This window comes from Entelurus aequoreus, linkage group LG11 (genome assembly GCF_033978785.1).
Source record: "Entelurus aequoreus isolate RoL-2023_Sb linkage group LG11, RoL_Eaeq_v1.1, whole genome shotgun sequence".
Classification (NCBI taxonomy): domain Eukaryota; kingdom Metazoa; phylum Chordata; class Actinopteri; order Syngnathiformes; family Syngnathidae; genus Entelurus; species Entelurus aequoreus.
In genome coordinates this window covers 38,935,166-38,957,763 of record NC_084741.1, presented here as the reverse complement: position 1 = coordinate 38,957,763, position 22,598 = coordinate 38,935,166, and the positions used below count along the sequence as shown (strand labels likewise).

General features: G+C 40.0%; 2 protein-coding genes across 2 annotated transcripts; both read right to left on the bottom strand.

The window, feature by feature from the left end:
- Positions 1-315: 315 nt before the first annotated feature.
- LOC133660666 (uncharacterized) lies at positions 316-2,867 on the bottom strand. The gene is made up of 2 exons (XM_062064245.1): positions 2,629-2,867; positions 316-2,305 (listed from the first exon to the last, which is right to left on the bottom strand). The coding sequence occupies exon 2, from the start codon at positions 2,246-2,248 to the stop codon at positions 761-763; it is 1,488 nt and encodes a 495-aa protein (XP_061920229.1). The 5' UTR covers positions 2,249-2,305; positions 2,629-2,867; the 3' UTR covers positions 316-760.
- Positions 2,868-4,223: 1,356 nt separating this feature from the next.
- On the bottom strand, positions 4,224-19,674 carry im:7147486 (uncharacterized). The gene is made up of 2 exons (XM_062063213.1): positions 19,363-19,674; positions 4,224-8,039 (listed from the first exon to the last, which is right to left on the bottom strand). The coding sequence occupies exon 2, from the start codon at positions 8,001-8,003 to the stop codon at positions 4,560-4,562; it is 3,444 nt and encodes a 1,147-aa protein (XP_061919197.1). The 5' UTR covers positions 8,004-8,039; positions 19,363-19,674; the 3' UTR covers positions 4,224-4,559.
- Positions 19,675-22,598: the final 2,924 nt, after the last annotated feature.

Sequence of the window (22,598 nt, the reverse complement as noted above, 5' to 3'; positions counted from 1 at the left end):
GCTACTCTATATTGCAGGAAATATCTGCTGTTTTAAATACCTACTGCATAAAAGGCTGGTCAAAGATCCTCTTTTGCAATTTCTTTGTACAGTGACAATATAGATCTATTATATTCTAAATTTAATCTGATGCAAAAACGTATGTTGCTCCCAAGTTTAGAATTAAACTCCCAAAACAGACTGTCAATCTGGTGCTGGATAGGTATATTTAAGAGTATCAAATACCACTACACTTTAATGATAAACACATTGGATAACATGGAAAGTGTGTTGAAAAGCTTGATTGTTACAGTAAATGTACAAAAAAAACCCTGAGAATTTGAAAATATATTTTAATACATGTTTATTTGAAATACAACAGAGGGAAGCAGTATGCCATGGAGGTGAATTCATACAACCTAACACATTCGGATCACGCTAAAACATATTTAGGAAAGAAAAGAACAAGAAAACTATTATACATTGCCTTGCTGCTGTATTGAAACATGGTGCAACCGCACACATTTTGTTCACATAATCCATCATTATCATAACTTGAAAGTATAAATACACTGGTAAATATACATAACTTTTTTGGTGGATGTTTGTCTTCGTGTGGGTCCAGCAGATTTAAAATGCATATTTAGTTCTATCCAATCTACACGCATACAAGGATTTTTAAAAGTTCAAAAAGTGTCAGAAAACAGGATATTCCTTTGGAATGGACACAACCAGATGATATTTGGGCCAATATTAGCTCAATGTTGGACATGTACACTGGTCAAGTTTTAATTGGGACAGATGAGGTAACCTGGTAGATCACTTCAGCAGGTTTCTCTGGTTGGCTTTCCACAATGTAACAATCGTCTTCCAGATCCCCTCCTGCGTCCGCCTCAGCAGCACCTTGCCCCTTGTCGGCGCTGACCTGTTCTTTCGTACCGCCGACTGGGAACGTGCAATTTCTCTCACCGTTGACCTGAGTGACGTCAGGATTAGGAACCGCCATCACGTTGACGTGCCTGGGCTTGATGAGCTTGCCGAGCCGCCCGTGTTTGGCCATGAACTCCTTGGCTTTGGCACACTTGTGCCTCTGGAGCTGCATGGTGCTTTCGAAGGGGATGTAACACACTCGACATTTGAACTCATTTCCATCTGAGGGGTTTTGCATTGGTTGGCTGAGGAAGCTCATCGCTGCAGATGTGGAAGAATGCTTCCAATTGCTTTTGATGGACGCATATGTGTTATGAGGAACGTTGACGAGAGAATTCTGCTTTTTCATCTGCTGGGACATCGAAGCGTGAGGTCCCTGAGCGGATCTGCTGTATGTTCGGACGTTTAGATTTTTCAACTGCAGAGCTGAAGTGACTTGAAGCATCTGGCTGCTTTTGTTCCTGTTGACGGCGGACGTCAGGTGATGCCTCGGCGACTCCTGAGTCAGGTCGATTGACGGAATAGGGCTCTTGTAATTGAGCGGCCTGGCCGTGACAAGTTTCAATTTGGTCTGAGTGATGGGGGAGTTACAATCATGGAAGCGAGGCACTAACTTTCTGCTGCAAAGCAGCATCCCACATCCAATACAGCCGGAAACTTTATCCGTGACGTGGATGCTAGCGTGAGAAATAAGCGTGCGCTTGGTGATGAAACCCTCGCCGCATTTAGCGCAAGTGTACGGTTTCCACTTGTTAAACTTGCGGACTGTCTGCACCAACACCACAGGTTGGTATAGTGTCCAAAGATCCACTGTTGGTGAGCCTACCCCGGAAAACATGTTTTTCATGTCTATTCCTTTTTGGCGAGGCTTTGAGAACAAGGATGACGACGGATTCAAGGCAGGCACTTGGGAAATCTGTGCGGAGCGCTTGGGATTTGGAAGCAAGGAAGCGGATGCCCCAGGTGCTTGTAGTGATCGCTTCCCCAAAGAAGTTGTGGGACCACCATCCGCTTTTGGTGAATTCCAGACGACTTGACCTGACTTGAATCGTTTCAGCTTCTCCTCTTCTTCAATGTGCTTCTGAAATCTGCGCTTTCTTATCGTTTCGTGATCCAGCACCTGCTGTCCCGGTTCGTGAGTACTGTTGTGGATCAGCATATCGGCATATTTGCTGAACTCGGTCCCGCAGGAGCAGATGTGATTTGCAGAGGGGCAGATGTGCTCCTCCAAAAATGTCCGACTGGAAAAGATCTGCTCACAGCAAAAGCAGATCCCGCCAGTGCTTAAACCGACGCCCGGGCTGGCTTTCAGAGGCTTTGGACGATATTTTTGATCCATAATGAAACCGAGAATGGATGTGTTCGCTTCACTTCTGCGTGGACCCTTCTGTGGCACCTGTCAGAGACATTCAATATCAAAAAGAGAATGATGTGAGCACTCTTACTTTCAGGGGGAGGCTCAATAATTGTGATGTTCATATTAGCCTAGCTAGCCTATGCTAGTGAGCTGGGAGCAGCTAGTTCAACATAAACAACCAGACACACAAATCACAACTTGCAATAAAAGGTAACAGTGGTTACACGATGATAATTCAAGGTAATACATTTTGAGCACATTAGTTTGGTTGATAGGCGAGAACGTTATTCGGATGGACCGTCAGCATGCTAAAAATGCTAAGTAGAGCCGTGGCCGGCTAGCTCACAACAGCGCTGTCTTACCTTGCTATGATATCGACAGTACTGCCGAGTTGAGACTTTACTTTGTCACCCTTTCCACGAATAGGGCACAAACGAACCGATGTCCTTTACGGGGCAAGCTGCAATGCCGTGCTTTTTGGCACAGAAAGCGTCTGACCACACCATGAAAGAGGAGTTTCTGCTTCTTCGACGAATGGCGCGCTTTGGCCCCGCACATCCGGTGTTTACTGGCTTATACTGCCCCCTACTGACAGAAGGCTGCAAGTACCTCTGATGATCATTTTTACGTTCGGAAATACCGATGATTGTGTGCATGAAGAATGTTGTCTTATGTTTAAATTAATTTTATTGAAACGTTAATTTATTTATAGGTGTTTACTTGTGAGTAAAGCTCAATGTTATTGTAATTATTGATGTTTTCTTGTCAAATGCCTGTGTGACGATACTTCTTAAAGACGCATGCACATGCAATTTGAGCAGGGATTTTCAAAGCGTGAGGCATGACGAGGGAGGGACCAGAAGACTTCCAGGGAAAATTAAAGCCAAACTTTTTGTATAAATGTATGTATTATTAGCTCCGACAGCGAGAATACACAGTTATATGACCCTGAGGTGACTGGCTGCAAAATTAACATTTAGCACACTGATATCAGCTGTCATATAAGTTAAAGTACCAATGATTGTCACACACACACAATAGGTGTGGTGAAATTTGTCCTCTGCATTTGACCCATCCCCTTGTTCACCCCCTGGGAGGTGAGGGGAGCAGTGGGTAGCAGCGGTATCGCGCCCGGGAATCATTTTTGGTGATTTAACCCCCAATTCCAACCCTTGATGCGGAGTGCCAAGCAGGGAGGTAATGGGTCCCATTTGTATAGTCTTTGGTATGACTCGGCCGGGGTTTGAACTCACAACCTACCAATCTCAGGGCGGACACTATAACCACTAAACCGGTGACATGCGCTGAGGGAACGCTCCTGAAGGAATCAATAAAGTACTATCTATCTATCTTATCTATGCACAAGTATATGACTGAGGTGCATAACTGCAACATTAGCTTTTTTAAAAAGTAAGCATGCTAATAGCTAACATATACACATGTTTCTAATGGCCTGACGCATCAAGACTTTATGGCAAATGGAAAACAAAATGGGGGATCGGGTAGGCCCTAATCATATAAATCCAACAGAGAGAATTCAGTTATATGACCCTGAGGTGACTGGCTGCAAAATTAACATTTAGCACACTAATATCAAGCATATGACTGCAAAATTAGATTTTAAAAAAAAAGTAAGCATGCTAATAGCAAACATATACACATTTCTAATGCCCTGACGCATCAAGACTTTATAGTGAATGGAAAACAAAATGGGGGATGGGGTAGGCCCTATCCATCCATCCATTTTCTACACCTTGTCCCTTTCGGGGTCACGGGGGGGTGCTGGAGTCTGTCTCAGCTGCATTCAGGCAAGGCGGGGTACACCTTGGACAAGTCGCCACTTCATCGCAGGGCCAACACAGAAGGCCCTAATCATATAATATTCTATGTGGTGTTGCTCACTATGCCAGACTTTGAAACCCCCCAGATTCCAAGTAGTACATAAATAAATATGCAAAGCTTTAATCAATTGGTATATTTAATAACACCCAGAACAAGCTAGCCACATTACAACTATTGGATAAAATTTGATCTCTAATTATTTACAACCTTTAACCTGAAATACCGTACAGTACTTGACAAAATGGTTGTACACACATGGAATATTTCATTTTACGACAGAAATCTGCTATAAAGCCTAACATGTTTCTCCATTTCATTCTAAAAAAAAAAACCCAACACAAACATCACTGTCAATGTTAATCTATTTACATTTGATACAAGTACAATGCAAAAAGTGGTATTTTCTGAAATACACCACATCCATGTTACAAATTAGTAGCAAAAAATTAAATTAAGTCAATAATTCTTGCGACTGGTGCGTAACATTTGTAGCCATGATGCGATGGATCCTCCTGCGATGGTTTTTCAGTGATTTCAGACTTGGGTATGTTCCGTTACAAATATCACAGCGGTGTGATTCTGACTGTTTGTGAGTCAGGAGGTGCCTTTGCAGAGTGTCGACTGTTCCAAACCAGCGGAGGCAAACGGGGCAACGCACAGGCTTGATGGCAGGTTTGCAGGCGCCGCTCCTCTGGTGAAATAGAAGACTGACCATGTTAGGGAATTCAGAGCTGCAGCGGGAGCAGCGATAGGTTTTGGGCACAGTTTGAGGCCGGCCACCTTTGCATCGGTTCCATGCCAAGTGCCTTCGAAGGGAACATCGGGAGGCAAATGAATTCCCACATCGCGTGCATACAGACCGTTGCTTTTTCCCCACGCTTGCCCGCACAGGAACTGGTTGTTTTTGTGGGGGCTGATGCACAGGAGGAGTTGGAGGCTGTTGTTGAGGAGGCTGTTGTTGAGGGGGCTGTTGTTGGATCCGTAATACAAGGGGTTGTGACCGCTGTGTATGTATCCCCTTCAGCAGTTGGTGGTGAGGATGCATGTGGATCTGCAGGTGAACTTCATAGTCGGACCAGGAATTGACAGTCTCGCCACAAGTTGGACAAGTGTAGGATTCCTGTGCATGCTTTTGTAGATGCTCCAGAAGCAGTCTTGGAGATGTAAATCCGACCCCACACTCGCAGGTCACTCTCCTTGGCAGCACAGAGGGGAGGGACATGATGCCCCAGTTGTTTGCATCATTATCCGCGTCTTTAGCACTGCCTGACAAAATGGGCTGTACCAGCTGTTGGTTTGTGTGCTGTTGCAACTGACATTTTCGCCTGTGCGCCATCATATTGTCTTTACGGTTGAAGGTTCTTCCGCAGACAAAACAAGGATACATTGGCTTGGTGCCACTGTTTTGTGAAGCCATCCACTGACCACCACCACTACTCGGTGATACAGTCCCAGGACCCTGTGGCCTCGACCCGCAGAGGAGTAAATGCCTTTCCAGGGTAGAAAGCCGACTGTAAGTTTTTTGACACCTGTGACACGGGTAACGTTGGACACCATCACTGACAATATAATTCTGATTAGCCATCGCATCAGACTCAGACTCCCCCGGTTGAAGGTCGTTAAAAGCGTTCAGTGAGGGACTAAGGAGTTCGGCTTCATCATCCAAAGGCATTGTCCACTGGCCTTCATTGCTGCTGTCATTATGAACTGACGCTGCATCCAAGTGACTGTTTTCCATGACACTATGCTGATCCCTCATTGAATGCGCGGGCATAAACGGTGGGAAGCTTTTGGCAAAACCAGACCAGGCCATATCGGAAATATACGACTGTTCAGAAGTGGTAGATGTCACCTCTACTTTAATCGGACCGGGTACATCAGTGCTAACATACACGTTTCTGGAAAGTTGAAAGCGATCGTCCCTCGGTGGTACTGCTTTACTGCTTGATCTTAAGGCTAGCATTCTATCAGCGGTGCAGTGAGATACCTGGATTGGGGCTGTTTTCGGACCCTGACACTTATGCTTCTTCAGGTTGTACCTGCGGGCATAGTTGTGCTTGCACACCGGACAATAGAAGGATTTTTTTGTATTGTTTAAGCCATGGAATGGCATTATTTTTGGAGCTAGTGGCAATGTGCTGGACAACTGATCAGACTTTTTCCCAGATGGAGTGCATACATGATTGTCAGTGAAAGGCAGCTTCCCAATGATGAGTTGTTTGCAGCGACGACAACATTTAATCCTCTCCTTTTTGTGCAAGAAGTGATGCTCGGTTAGTCGGTCTGAGTTTGGAAATGTGCGACGACAGCGGCCGCATTGATATTTCCCAAAGAGGCCATTGTTGCTAGAATCTCTGAGCTTCTGACGGGTTTCTAGAACCACAACGGGTGAGAGCACTTTTGTCAGAGAGACTATCTTCTTCCTGCTGCAATCGATAATTTTGCTAATAGTTGGTGCTTTGGTCTTGATGCCTGGCTCTGCGAGCAATCGCCTCATTTTTGCCACAGAGAGATCATTGATAGGTTCAGGTTGGGGTCCAGGTATTTGGACTGGTGTGATATCAGTAATATCAACTGGGATGGCTTCTTGTTTGAGGGTTATGAACTCATTATTGTCATTTGGACATGGAGACACTGAGTTGCACTTCATGTATGCAGATGCCAGTAATTTCATTACTTTGTCTTTTGAGGCCAAATTCTCCTCGTCACCACTGACAACAGGCTTCTGCAAGTCCTGGCTCTTCTCTTCTTCGACATTTTCGACTTTCGCATTGATTGGGTCACTTGTTGCCAATGTTTGGTCACATTGTTCACCAATTTCTGGCGCGGTTTGATATTCCTGTAGAGGATTTTCGACTTTCGCATTGATTGGGTCACTTGTTGCCAATGTTTGGTCACAATTTTCACCAATTTCTGGCGCTGTTTGATATTCCTGTGGAGGATTTTCGACTTTCGCATTGATTCGGTCACTTGTTGCCAATTTTTGGTCACTTTGGTCACATTGTTCACCAATTTCAGGCGCTGTTTGATATTCCTGTGGAGGGTTTTCGACTTTCGCATTGATTGGGTCACTTGTTGCCAATGTTTGGTCACATTGTTTACCAATTTCTGCCGCTATTTGATATTCCTGTGGAGGAGTTCCGGGAACTGCATCTCTTTCTTCCAGTCTTTCATTTGCTGTATGCTCTTCTTGAACAAGAGAGGACCCTAAAGTAGATGGACAGCTCGGGACAAATTCTTTTTGAACAAGAGAGGACCCTGAAGTAGATGAACAGCTCGGGACAAATTCTTCTTTAACAAGAGAGGACCCTGTAGTAGATAGACAGCTCGAAACAGGTTCTTGTTGAACAAGAGAGGACCCTGAAGTAGATGAACAGCTCGGGACAAATTCTTCTTGAACAAGAGAGGACCCTATAGTAGATAGACAGCTCGAAACAGGTTCTCTTTGAACAAGTGAGGACCCTGAAGTAGACTGAGAGCTCGGGACAAAATCTATCTTTGGGCTTGGTGTTACATTCTCAGTAAGACCATTATCAGCCTCTAATGCACCTGGAATGACTGTCCCGTCTGGCGTCTGGGGTCGCTGTGCTTGTGAGACATGCAATTGCTTATGTTCAAGCATAAGACTGAAGTCATGAAATTCCTCGCCACAATCACAGATATAGAGAGATGCTGGTGGACTGTGCGCCTCACTGGAAGAGTTTTGGCTGGCCGTCAGAGTGTCGTGCGGGCTCATGTCAGGCTGTGTCGTAGTGGGAGTGTTGACCTTAGGGAGCGTGTTGGCATGGGTTGCTTGGTGTACGAGCAAAGAGGCCAGACCACTGAAGGAAGCCGAACATGCCACGCAATGGTAAATTTTGGACGGTGACGAATTTCCCTGTAGTCCAAGCATCATGGCAGTCAAGAGGGACTGTTAATGTACTGTAATTTCCTGTAGAAAACACAAAGTCATGTTAGTTATTGCATAGTCATAACACGTTGCTTAAAAAAAATATTATCTCTAAACTTGGATAAAACTAAATGTTGCTTGGAAATTGTAAATCAAAAATAATGTTAAGATGGAAATCAATAACACAGATTGACATTACATATGAATGGAATTTTTTTACGGTGCTGTATTGGATCCCAAGTCGGCTGGACACCTCACATAAAATATCTGAATGGTAAGATTGCAAAAAGCATTGAAATTTTAGGCTAAACAACACACATCCTAAACAAACATAACATTGCACACTATTTTTTATATTTTTATTGCCATATCCCAATTACTGCTTGGAAGTCCGAGGTGCACCCAGGGTTGTACGGTATACCGGTACTAACAAAATATGTAAGAAACGCATAAACAGAAACAGCGTGGAGAGGAAGAATTGCAAAAAATGGCAATTCTCCTGGTTAATAAAGAGGGGGCACAAAGGTCAAAATGGAGGTATTTTGGCTTAAAAACAAACGATAAAGGTGAAGCCATAAACAAAAGCGCCGCGCTGCAAGCAGTGCTTTAAAAAATGCCTTGCCTAAGGTGGCAATACTTTAAAACAGGGGTGTCCAAACTTTTTGACAATCATTGGCACTTTAACTTTAACTTAACTAATTGGGAACAGGTGGGTGCCATGATTGGGTATAAAAGCAGCTTTCATGAAATGCTTAGTCATTCACCAACAAGGATTGGGCGAGGGTCGCCACTTTGTGAACAAATGTGTGAGCACTTTGTGAACAAATGCGTGAGAAAATTGTCGAACAGTTTAAGACCAACATTTCTCAACGAGCTATCGCAAGGAATTTAGGGATTTCACTATCTACGGTCCGCAATATCAAAAGGTTCAGAGAATCTGGAGAAATAACTGCACGTAAGCGGCAAGGCTGAAAACCAACATTGAATGCCCGTGACCTTCAATCCCTCAGGATCAAACTTTGCACTGTGCAGTCATTTGTTCCACGCCTGTTGCCGCAAAACCAAAGTATTGACAACACTTTTCTTTGAAACAAACGTCTCCTTCTCGTTAGCGTTAGCAATGTTTTGCTATTTGAGCCGCTAAGGAAGTAAGGGCACGGTGCAAGCTGGGGAAGCGCCTGAGGGGCAAAAAATATACCGGAGCAAGAGGAGAAAAAATTTGATTTATCCATCCATTTTCTACCGCTTGTCCCTTTTTTTGGGGGTCGCGGGGGGTGCTGGAGCCTATCTCAGCTGCATTCGGGCGGAAGGCGGGGTACACCCTGGACAAGTCGCCACCTCATCACAGGGCCAACACAGATAGACAGACAACATTCACACTCTCATTCACACACTAGGGCCAATTTAGTGTTGCCAATCAACCTATCCCCAGGTGCATGTCTTTGGAGGTGGGAGGAAACTTTTTTTTTTTTTAAATAATCCGTATCACAAAACTCAAATATCTCAATAAAATCCAATATATCGACAAGGCCTATTTTAATGGATTTAAATGAGTGGAGTTTAGATTTTTTTAATGCTGATTTGATGTTTTTATATTATCCACAAAGTTCAATGAGCAGGATGTGTTATGTGTGACCATGTTTGTAGAATTGTTGTGCTGGTTGAATTTTTTTTCTGCACCATGACTAGGGAAGGTTGTTTGGATTGGGTCATTCAAGTAAATGCTGTACACAAGTTTACACTGATGTACAATTAATGGCCACTGACTTGAGTTACTTAAGTTGGCCACCAGATAGTGACAAAATGGCAGCCATCAGACAACTGACTATTTGTATACTATATGAATTTGGAAACGTCTGGCCAAATTACTTATTGGACTTGTGCCGTCTTGCAGGCTTATTGAGGACGCCGGCGTGCAGCATTTGGCCCGTGGACTATCATTTGAACACCCCTGCTTTAAACTAAGGTAAATATATCAAGGACGGACATCCAAACATCCACAGAGAGTTTAAAAAGCGACAGGTAATGTGGTTAACATGCTCTCCTGTTGTGCCCATGTAGATACAAAGATGCGCATACAGGTTGACCCGTTGCCAATTAGCAAAGTCAAAACCGTTCATTAGCATATACTAATGCAAGTGAATTGAGTGAATTTTGTACCAAATTCCTACAATTTAATTTCTGTTTTATCTTTAAACAATGTGTGTTTTACCTGCTCCATGTCTTATGTGTAGTTTTAGCGATAGTATTGTTCTTGGTATTTACTAATTATTGTATTTGTCTTAAAGTACAGACCAAGAGTGGCAACAATAAATCATGTAGCATTTAATACAATGTCAATAAAGCTGTATATTCTAATCCATCCTAATTCTAGATTATGGCAGGTTATAGGTAATATGTAAAATAAGTGCAATAAAAAATCCCAAATAGTTCAATGCCTGTTAAGTTTTTGAGCGCAATAAGGAACATGTTTCATGTACCGTAAGATTTTCTGTTAAAATAAAATCGATAGACATTTTGTGTCGTCCCCTTTATTTTGAAAAAAATCAAAAATACTGTACATATTGGTACCGACACCGGTACCAAAATGTTTGTATCAGGACCACCCTAATTTTACAAAAGTAACACCCATTAAAAAAAAAGAGCACTGAGGACAGTAAACAAATGCACGGTTTATAAAATAACAAATTATCAAATTTAGGGATCTGGTGAAATTTAAAACCCCACAGGTAATATTTAAAGTCGGGCTGCAACGATTTTAATAGTCGGCTAGCAAGCGATTATTTTTTTCGATTGTCGATTATTGCTTTTGATCTGCTGTACGTGTTTGAGTTTGACGTTGAGTCCAGGACTTGATTTTACCTCCTTTTTATTACAGTAAATTCAATTGTAACAGAAAAAAAAATACGGACAACTGAATGTTTTACCTTATGCCACGAAGTTTATATAATCACAGTGAAACATAGAACAGACTTAAATTGCAAGATATCCTGTAAACATGACATTCAGAGGAAACATTTGTATTCAATACTGTTAGGGTTATTTAGCTGCAATTGTTTACCTAAAAGGAATAAAAGTGTAAACTTAAACATTCCTGGATCTCTTTCAATTAAAATTGTATTAAGCAACTTCCATCCATCCATCCATTTTCTACCGCTTATTCCCTTCGGGGTCGCGGGGGGAGCTGGAGCCTATCTCAGCTACAATCGGGCGGAAGGCGGGGTACACCCTGGACAAGTCGCCACCTCATCGCAGGGGTATTAAGCAACTTGTCAAACAAAATCTTTTGAATGGTAATAAGTGTCATTGTCGATTTTGTTGACTAATCATTGCAGCCCTAGTTCCAAGCAAACTAAAAAAACAAGACCTCAACAGACAATGAGGGTATTGACATGAAAATAATAAAAAACACAATTGATTGCATCATTAAACCATTACATTATATAATTAATTGTTCTTTTAAAGTAGGAGTTTTCCCAGACAGTATGAAAACAGCTAAGGTCATACCTTTATTTAAAACCGGAGATAAACATACATTTGGTAATTATAGACGAGTATCTTTCCTATCTCAATTTTCAAAAGTGCTTGAAAAACTGTTTGTTAATAAATTACACTGCTTTATTGAAAAACATAAATTATTAAATGAAAGTCAGTATGGATTTCGATCAAATAGGTCTACGAGCTTGGCCATCATGAAAATATTGAAGAGATTACAACTGCAATTGATCAAAATAAATACACAATAGGAGTGTTCATTGATTTAAAGAAGGCATTTGACACTATAGATCATCAAAATCTCATTTCTAAATTATATACTTATGGAGTTAGAGGAGTTGCACTGCACTGGCTAACCAGCTATTTACAACAACGACAGCAATATGTTGAGATTGATGATTATAGATCAGAATGTATGAATATTGAATGTGGAATTCCACAAGGTTCGATTTTAGGACCCAAACTTTTTATTTTATATATAAATGATATTTGTGAGGTTTCGAAAATTTTACAGTATGTATTATTTGCAGACGATACAAATGTATACTGTTCAGGAGATGACTTGAAAATCTTAGCCGATAATATTTAAGAGGAAATGGTTAAACTAAAATTGTGGTTTGATGTAAACAAATTATCTTTAAACTTGGAAAAGACTAAATTTATGGTATTCAGTAATAAAAGAAAGATAGAAGTTAGTTTATCCATAAACAATGTGAAAATTGAGAAGGTGTCTGAAATCAGATTTCTTGGGGTCATCTTAGATGAAAAGTTGACATGAAAAGCTCATATATTGCATGTGAAAAATAAGGTATCTAAAAGCTTATTTATTTTGAACAAGGTTAAATACAGTTTCCCGTATAATACAATGACAATGTTATATTGCTCAATTATTCTACCTTATTTCAATTATTGTGCAGAAATATGGGGAAATACATATCACAGCAACATAATGCCTTTATTTCTTACACAGAAAAGAGCAATTCGTATCATTTTTACAGTAGGATATAGAGACCACACAAATCCACTCTTCATTAGGTCAGGATTATTAAAACTAAAAGACATTGTAGAATTGCATACTCTATTAGTGATGTTCAAAGCTAGAAATAAAGTTCTTCCGAAAGTTATTTGTGTTCACGTCTGAAGATGAGAACCACAGAAGGCCGTATGATTTTAAACGTCCAAGAGTGCGAACAAATTTGAAGCAAATGTGCTTGTCTGTTGCTGGTGTGAAAGCATGGAATTCTCTAGACAAAGACGTAAAAAGTTGCAAGAATATCTTTGAATTTAAAAAGAGTTACAAAAAGAGACAACTGGAATTATATCAAACTGATTTTTGATTTTGATTGGACGTGTCATTTTGAAAATGCTTAAACGAATATTTTAAGTATTTTGGAGTTCGGGTGTTGGTGGAGGGAACAGTGATAAAGTCATCTAAAATAATTTGTGTTAAAAAGGGGGCAGATAAATATAAGAATAGTATTCTTCCATCTGCTCCTTTCTGATCATGGAAATGTATAAGAAACAAAAAAACAATGAAAGAGTCAACTGTATATGGCTTGTATATATGCATTTTCATGAAAGGAATAAAAAGAAATGATGATGATGAAGCAATAAATAATCTGCTCTCACCAAACATTCTGTTTGTTGACAGAAATGGAACATTTTATTGAGAGGTAAATATAATTTATAACAGCCTAATGCACACACTACTCTTAAACGCATACATATCGGTAGGTGGGATGAGTGTGGAATCAATCTAACAAAGCAACATCATAAAACAGTTTTTTTTTTTAAGTAGGAGGGAAACATTAAATATCTTGTGTGTGTAATTTATGTACTCCAATTTTTTAAATATTTGGGAAATAATGGGCGAGTATATAAATGTGAGCAGATGAGGATGAAACTAAATATGATTGTGTATCATGTCATACACAAAACATTGTTATATCAGGTAATTTAATTTTAACTGTAATTTAATTATGAGTCAAATTATGTACAAAAAACTTAGGTAAATATGTTTAAGATTGAGAGAATTTTAATTCGAGCAATGCTTCTTCCTGCTCCTTTTTGGACACACTACTTGTTTTATTTTGTTTTGTTTATTATTATGGGTCAAGATAATTATAAGTAATGTTTTGTTTGAATTTATCTTGATATAGCTCATTTTTGATATTGTTGTTTTCAAAACAAATGCAAGATAGCTTTCAGTCCCTTAGTGAACCTTCAAATGTATTACTACAATGTACAGTGTTTTTTGTATTTTCTTATTAATTTTGGATGGGTGGGGGTGACAGAAAAGGAAAACTGTGTAATAAACAGAATAGAAACTAAAATGTACGTATTAATCACACCACTAGGTGACAGTATCACCCTGCAAACACCTTTCTGTACCATCGCCACTATGTGTCTGTCAGGCATCTTTAAATGGTGAGTAGTTTTACAATATTTTAGCTTTTATAATACAGTGATTAACTACTTTTTATACTTGTATGCCAGGAATGTTATAATGTTACTTAAAACATTGTATTGTTAAAAAAATGTCTCATGAAAACAGTGTAATATATGATTTTTTAATGAAAAAAAACAGTTTTTTATTAGGACAGTCAATCAGTATCACAGAGCAGATTGTGTTTGATTTTTAAGGTTCCATTCTAAAAAAGTGTTATGTTCTTTCGACTCATATTGTGCTATTTATTAGAACTACAACCCAAAACATCGAAAACAGACCACCTTGAGGTCGTCACAATCATGCTGAACTGTAACAGTTTTGTAAAACGTAAAGATCTAAAAATGAATCCTGTTCGTTGCAGGTGTGATCTGAAACTACAGGAAACATTTGGTTGAATTAATTGCTTCCAAAGTAGGCTCAACTAGTTCTTAAATACATGGTTTCCCTTGCTTTACACCTCCCTGTCTTGTGTTTAAATATATAAATAGATAGTACTTTATTGATTCCTTCAGGAGAGTTCCCTCAGGAAAATTAAAAATGTTACGGTCAATACAAATATGTAAACATAATTGTTTGTGTGGTATTAGTATAAGCAGATTGTGTTCATTCTTATGATGTATACCATTTTGTACAAAAAATGTAAGACGTTTTAGAGGGTTCACATTAGGGATGGGCGATATGGCCTAAAATCTATATCGCAATATACAGTATATTGCAGCCTCCTGGAATAACAATACATACCACAATATATTTGGTATGTAAATGATAGAGGTGGGGGAAATAATCGATTTTTAGATGCATTGCAATTTGGACATGGACGATTATAAAATCGAATAGTAAACGTTAATAATCGATTTATTTATTGTAAGTTTAGTATTGCAGGCAGTTCTAAAATGTGGCGGAATGCAGCGAGGTACCCCACCGAGAGATCCGACCAGCTCCTTTATTATAGGGCATTTAGGGTCCAGTTTTGCACACATTTTCATTCATTTAATAAATGTGGGAATTAATTTAACTATTTCTTATTACAAATGAATTGGGTTTTTTTTAAGTTGCAAGTGGTAAATGCTTATTTAGTGAAACAAAAATAAATGTAAAACTGCATCAATATACATAAATTAAAGATGCATCGATAATCGATTTTTTATTGAATCGTAGCTCCTGAATCATAATCGTTCTCGAATCATGAGGTGCCCAAAGATTCCCACCTCTCGTAAATGATAATAGAACCATTTCAAAACGGGTTACAGAGGATCCTAATTTGGCTGCTGACATATGGTAACATATTGAGTCCTTTACAGTTGTATTATATTGTCAAAACTATTATTAAGCTACTTGCTAATTTACGATTAATTTCTTGTTTCTTTCTGTTGGAACAAATTTCTATCTACACTTCAGGTAAAATGTAATAAAAACGTATTGCTTGGATACTTTACATTAGTTTTGGGTGATAATACAAATGCAGGTATCGATCCAATACCAAGGTACGGTATTGGTCATACTAATACTTACAATTTTCAAGATCATTGAATGCTTAAATTTTTTATCACAATTATAATCAGACAAAAACGTAATATGTCGGTGTAAAAATATCTAAATATTTACATAATGCTCTACTATTGGCTCTGATTTAAATCCTTCCGTTTTTAAAGTCCTCCTGTGTCCACATACTTATTTCCTCAGTTTGTAAACAATAACAAAAACGACAAAATATTTTTGGTAATAAAAAAATCCTGATTTGACCTTTGTAGTATGAAACATATACCGATAGTATAATTGGTGTCGTTACAGTCGATATTTATATCAATCCACCCACCTTTGTTTACTTTCAAGAGCTCTAGCTTAGCGGGTAGCATGGTTTATTGTATCCTACGGTTTGTAGTTTAGCAAGTTTCGTTATTCCTCGTCCTCCAGGGATAACACTTGGAAGAAATGTTTGATTTGCCGCCATGGAGGCGAGTATTGCGGACTGAGAAGTGGCTTTTGTGTTGAGGACACGTTTGTTCACTGTCAAATTTGCAGGATTTCATCAACATACATTATCATGAAATAATGATAGTATCAAAAGCTGTATCGTCAAATTAACAGCATTTATATCATACATCATACGAACCAGAGTTCATACTTTTCCTCCCACTGTATAGTGTAGCTACCCCCATGGCACGTGTGACGTTAGTTCTGTTTAGTAAAACTTTGTGAAGCTGTGACCGTGTCAGGATGGGCCTGTTTGTGTGTGTTGACAGCTGGCATTTTGACATTAACTGTACAAAAAAAACAATCAAATCAGTTGATTTAAAGTTATAGTTTTTCTATTATTCTGCTCGATACATTCTTGCTGCAATATAGCGATTGATGATCACCATCAATTTTATAGGGTCTGATAGATAATACAATATGTATGTATGTATTTTCTATTAATATATTGATGTCTGTTGAAGTATCTATCGACGCCAGATTTGACAGGGAGAGGCCACATTTTAGGGTTGCTCCTTCCAGACCGCACATTTTAGATGAAGGCGAGTAGTGACAGACAGACATCTATGGGGAGAATGCGGCCAGAATCCATGCAGCTTGCTCCCTCTTACGCGCATGGCTCCAGCTCAAGACTCAACCTCCACCACACGTACAATCACTTATTAAAAGTTAAAGGTTTTATTTTTTACATTTTAATTTTAAATTTCAATTACCGGTGAATAACTTATATTTACACTTCTTTGAAGCCCTCACATTTATTAAAACCAGTGGTCATATTTACATAAAAGAAATCCTAATGTCAACACTAATGTTGCCTGTACAGAAAATAAAAAAGGTGATTTCTACTAATATTACATCCTATGGGAAACATATTTTGAAATGTAAACAATTTAGAGGCATGACCAGGGGCATGCAATAAATGATTACCTTTAAAAGGGTAACTGAACTTTTTATGGAATTTTGCCTATCGTTTACAATCATTATGAAAGACATGACGACAGATGTTTTTTTAATACATTATAAATAATAAATAAATGTAAATAAAAGTCCGCTTACAGCGGAGCCAATGGGAGCTCCCCTATTTCGCCCGTAAAATCCAATAAATAACTATTCAAAAACTGCCAACAATACTACATTTACATTTTGTGATCTGTATATTAACCAAGTATTAGTGATATTGTTGTTATAAGCGCTAACGCCCTGATCATCAAGTGGTCTGCTGCTTCCTTGCTTCTTGTAAATTTATTCTCGATCATAAGTCATGCATCTCACCTGGACTGAAGAAGTCTGGATAGGTATTCCGACAAGTTGGTACCCTTTGACAGCCATTTAGGACCCGAAAATGGCTAGAACGATACGAAAAAACGCTTGGTCCCGCTGCCCAGCCCTGTTTCCTCATGGGGATTATTAAACATTCTTTATTTTAATGGGAATATATGAGCACCCCAGCAGTCGCCATCCTAATGACAGCAGACCTACTACAGTAAGTGATATTTTATTATGTTTGTTAGCTCTCATGAAGTCTGCAGTGAGTAATAATCAGTGACGAAAAAAAAACGTTTTCGAAATGAATGCGCCTCGTATGCTTAAAATGATCAAAATATGTGAATCCATCCATCCATCCATTTTCTACCGCTTATTCCCTTCGGGGTTGCGGGGGGCACTGGAGCCTATCTCAGCTACAATCGGGCAGAAGGCGGGGTACACCCTGGACAAGTCGCCAGCTCATTAAATGTTATTATAAACGTGCCCATTACTACATTACATATATATATCATGAACATAAAACTTCAATGGAGGTTTTTGAATGTTTTAAAGGCTTTGTAGGCGGAATTGCGCAGCTCCTTTAGGCTCCATTGTAAGCAGACTTTTGATTGCATTTATTTAATATTTAGAATGCAAAAAAAAAAACATACATCGTCATGTCTTTCATGATAGTGATTGATAGGCAGAATTCCAAAAACAGTGCAGTTCTCCTTTAAGGTTCCACTACGTGCAATGCATTTATTACAATTCATTCTTCATTCCAAAATGCCATGGATAAAACATTTAACAAGTCACAAACCTGCAAAAAAACACAAATCCTAAAAAGGTGTTAAGGTGGAAATATGCATGATTGTTTTGAACTAGGTTTGATTCTCATTAACAAGTAGGTGTGTTTACTTTTGTTACTAGATGGCAAAGGTGTCCTTTTTCCGACCCATCTGTTCCATCCCTTACTTTGCTGTTGGCCCTCCACCGCAGTGGGACTGCAGCTATTAAATATCTTACTAATTGTGGCATCTATCAATTAATCAAATAAAATACACTTTATAGCCTCAATTAGTTTTTAATAGAACCTTGTTGAACTAAGATTTTTTTGTTTGCCGTAACCTACATAAATAATAATAATAATAATAATAATAATAATAATACATGAATAAAACTATTCTGATACATTCTTTTATCATCAACACTAAAATTGCACTTTTAACAAGGGGTACATTAATAAAAACGTAAACTTTTTCCTGATAGCCGCCACACATCACCGCTTTCATGTGCGCTCTATTACAGCGGCCGTGTGGAAACTACGTATGCATATTTACAGTTCCGGGGACTCCATGCGGATCAGATTTTATACATTTTACACTGAATTATTACTCGTAGCAACAGACCATAAATCAAAGTGTTTTTTAGTTAAGCTATTTGAATCACTTTTAGTCATACTAACGCTTTATACTTATTGTTTTACTGCACAGGCCACTAAACAACAATCAAGAGTATTGCAACCTCTCCAATGTCAACAATAATACACAGCAGGTAGCATAAAATGCGCGATGTAAGTATTCCATGCATGTGCACCTGGCATGGTGCCTGGTGATCGGCTACCTTTGTTCTTCAGAAGAGGTTTGGTTTGCTGTTCTGCTTCTTAAATAATAATGCATTTAATGGATTGTAGGCTAGCATAACTTGCATTTGATTTGCATTTGTTTACTATCGGGGATTGTGTGATGGCGTTTGAAGTGCAAACACACACATATGCACGTTACTGTACTATTATTGTTACTGCGCATTATTTGAATGCATTTCTTTAAGGGCGAAGTTTGGAAAGCACGACGTGAAAATGTGCACGTGTGTAGACATCATATAGCTAATACAATGCCGGAAAAAAATATAATATGCATGCTAGGCTAACACCACTTAAGGCTGGTAAATGCTGTAACACAGCAATGCTAGTGTTTAATGCTAAATTCAACGCACTGTACGTCGTGTCGAGCTTTAACCATTTAACAAGGATTTCGTATTTAAAACGTCTTTGTTAGCCAGTATAAGGTGCGCTTGTGGAAGCTAAGCGAGGGGAGGTGGCTGGCAACCCTCCCGGGAGAGGCCACACACACAACGGATATTAGCACGACGAGCTACCGCCGTTTATTGCACCGCAACCAGAAGACTCATTCAAAGACTCACCCTTCACGCGGGCATGGAGGTTACAAGTCTTTCGACGATCGATTCACTCCACGCAGGTTCCGGAGACATCTGTTCCGCGTGGACGTGCCTCCGCCGCCAACGATCGCAGAATACGTGCTAGTTAGCTCCCAAGAAGAAGAAGAGGAAGAGGAGGAAGAGCAACGTCCAGCTGCGAGGTTGAAAAGCAAGGATCCGATAGGGCGCATGCGCGACAGACGCGCTCCTGCAGTGCTGGCTGCTTGTCCTCTTGCTGCTGCTGCTGTTCCTGTTCCCGGGCAGCTGGGGGAAGTCTTGCTCACGTGACTGCCTCAGCCCGCCTCCGGGTGTCCACTGTTCTGAACCGCTGACTGCATTGTCTTTGAATGGGAACACGAGTCAGCCATTTTATTTCAGAAATTACACAGTTTGGCGACCCCTGCGCCCACCCAACCCCACTCCGCCAGGCAGGGGGGTTGGTGGTTTTTGCTTCACATGGCAATTGTCAAAATCACAGTCTTACCTAGTCAGTGGCTTAGTGGTTAGAGTGTCCGCTCTGAGATCGGTAGGTTGTGAGTTCAAACCCCGGCCGAGTCATACCGAAGACCAGTGGTTCTTAACCTGGGTTCGATCGAACCCTAGGGGTTCAGTGAGTCGGGCTCAGGGGTTCGGCGGAGGTTAAAGTTAAAGTCCCAATGATTGTCACACACACACTAGGTGTGGTGAAATTTGTCCTCTGCATTTGACCCATCCCCTTGTTCACCCCCTGGGACGTGAGGGGAGCAGTGGGCAGCAGCCGTGCCACGCCCGGGAACCATTTTTGGTGATTTAACCCACAAATCCAACCCTTGATGCTGAGTGCCAAGCAGGGAGGTAATGGGTCCCATTTTTTATAGTCTTTGGTATGACTCTGCCGGGGTTTGAACTCACAACATACCGATCTCAGGGTGGACACTCTAACCACTAGGCCACTGAGTAGGTCAAGACACACGACTCATCGTGTAAATAAAAACTTCTCCCTATCATCGTATTACGGATACGGCAACAGCAGAAGTCACACTGATTTGCAGGTGTGTAATTTGTTGTGAGTTTATGCACTGTGTTGGTTTTGTTCTTTGAACAAGGGGATGTTAAAGGCCTACTGAAATGAATTTTTTTTATTTAAACGGGGATAGCAGATCTATTCTATGTGTCATACTTGATCATTTCGCGATATTGCCATATTTTTGCTGAAAGGATTTAGTATAGAACAACGACGATAAAGATTGCAACTTTTGGTATCTGATAAAAAAAAGGCTTGCACCTACCGGAAGTAGCGTGACGTAGTCAGTTGAACATATACGCAAAGTTCCCTATTGTTTACAATGATGGCCGCATGAAGTGAGAGAGATTCGGACCGAGAAAGCGACAATTTCCCCATTAATTTGAGCGAGGATGAAAGATTTGTGGATGAGTAAAGTGCAAGTGAAGGACTAGTGGGGAGTTGAAGCTATTCAGATAGGGAAGATGCTGTGAGAGCCGGGGGTGACCTGATATTCAGCTGGGAATGACTACAACAGTAAATAAACACAAGACATATATATACTCTATTAGCCACAACACAACCAGGCTTATATTTAATATGCCACAAATTAATCCTGCATAAAAACACCTGCGTGTTTGTTATGCTAGCTCCTAGCTCCTCTGCTAGCTCCTAGCTCCATAGAACACGCCAATACAATTCAAACACCTGATCAACACACACAATCACTCAGCCCAAAAGACCGTTTACCTAACCCAAGGTTCATAAAGCTTATATATTTTTAAAAAGTTACGTACGTGACGCGCACATACGGTCAAGTTATCGAATGTTTAGCAGCCAAGGCTGCATACTCACGGTACCTGATATTCAGCTGGGAATGACTACAACAGTAAATAAACACAAGACATATATATACTCTATTAGCCACAACACAACCAGGCTTATATTTAATATGCCACAAATTAATCCTGCATAATAACACCTGCGTGTTTGTTATGCTAGCTCCTAGCTCCTCTGCTAGCTCCTAGCTCCATAGAACACGCCAATACAATTCAAACACCCGATCAACACACACAATCACTCAGCCCAAAAGACCGTTCACCTAACCCAAGGTTCATAAAGCTTATATATTTTTAAAAAGTTACGTACGTGACGCGCACTTACGGTACGGTACGTGTTATGCTAGCTCCTAGCTCCTCTGCTAGCTCCTAGCTCCATAGAACACGCCAATACAATTCAAACACATGATCAACACACACAATCACTCAGCCCAAAAGACCGTTCACCTAACCCAAGGTTCATAAAGCTTATATATTTTAAAAAAGTTACGTACATACGCAAAAAAAAGCCAAAGCTGCATACTCACAGTAGCACGTCTGCGTCTTTGTCATCCAAATCAAAGTAATCCTGGTAAGAGTCTGTGTTGTCCCAGTTCTCTACAGGCGTCTGTGTATCCAAATCAAAAGTCCTCCTGGTTAGAGTCTCTGTTATCCGAGTTCTTCCATCTTGACTGCATCTTTCGGGAATGTAAACAAAGAAGCGCCGGCTGTGTACTGTTGTGGCTGACTACGTTCGAAAAATACGTCCATTTCGCACCGACAACTTTCTTCTTTGCTTGCTTGGCTTCCTTCTCCATAATGCAATGAACATGATTGAAACAGATTCACGAACACAGATGTCCAGAATACTGTGGAATTATGAAATGAAAACAGAGCTTTTTCGTACCGGCTTCAATGTGGAAGGCATACCCGTGTTCGTCGGGCTACGTCACGCGCATACGTCATCCTCAGAGGCGTTTCGAACCGGAAGTTTAGCGGCAAATTTAAAATGTCACTTTATAAGTTAACCCGGCCGTATTGGCATGTGTTATAATGTTAAGATTTCATCATTGATATATAAACTATCAGACTGCGTGGTCGGTAGTAGTGGGTTTCAGTAGGCCTTTAATGCACGCTTCATTTTGTGCACCAGTAAAAAAACATGGTAACACTTTAGTATGGGGAACATATTCACCATTAATTAGTTGCTTATTAACATGCAAATTAGTAACATATTGGCTCTAAACTAGTCATTATTAAGTACTTATTAATGCCTTATTCGGCATGGCCTTATTATAACCCTAACCCTCTAACCCTGGCCCTAACCCTCTAACCCTAACCCTAACCAAATAACTCTAAATTAAGTCTTTGTTACTTAGCATATGTTCCCCATACTAAAGTGTTCCCAAAAACATATAACT

What these genes read in the sequence shown, in the direction of transcription:
- im:7147486 (XM_062063213.1), bottom strand. Translation starts at nt 8,003, where the DNA reads ATGATGCTTGGACTACAGGGAAATTCGTCACCGTCCAAAATTTACCAT.
- LOC133660666 (XM_062064245.1), bottom strand. Translation starts at nt 2,248, where the DNA reads ATGGATCAAAAATATCGTCCAAAGCCTCTGAAAGCCAGCCCGGGCGTC.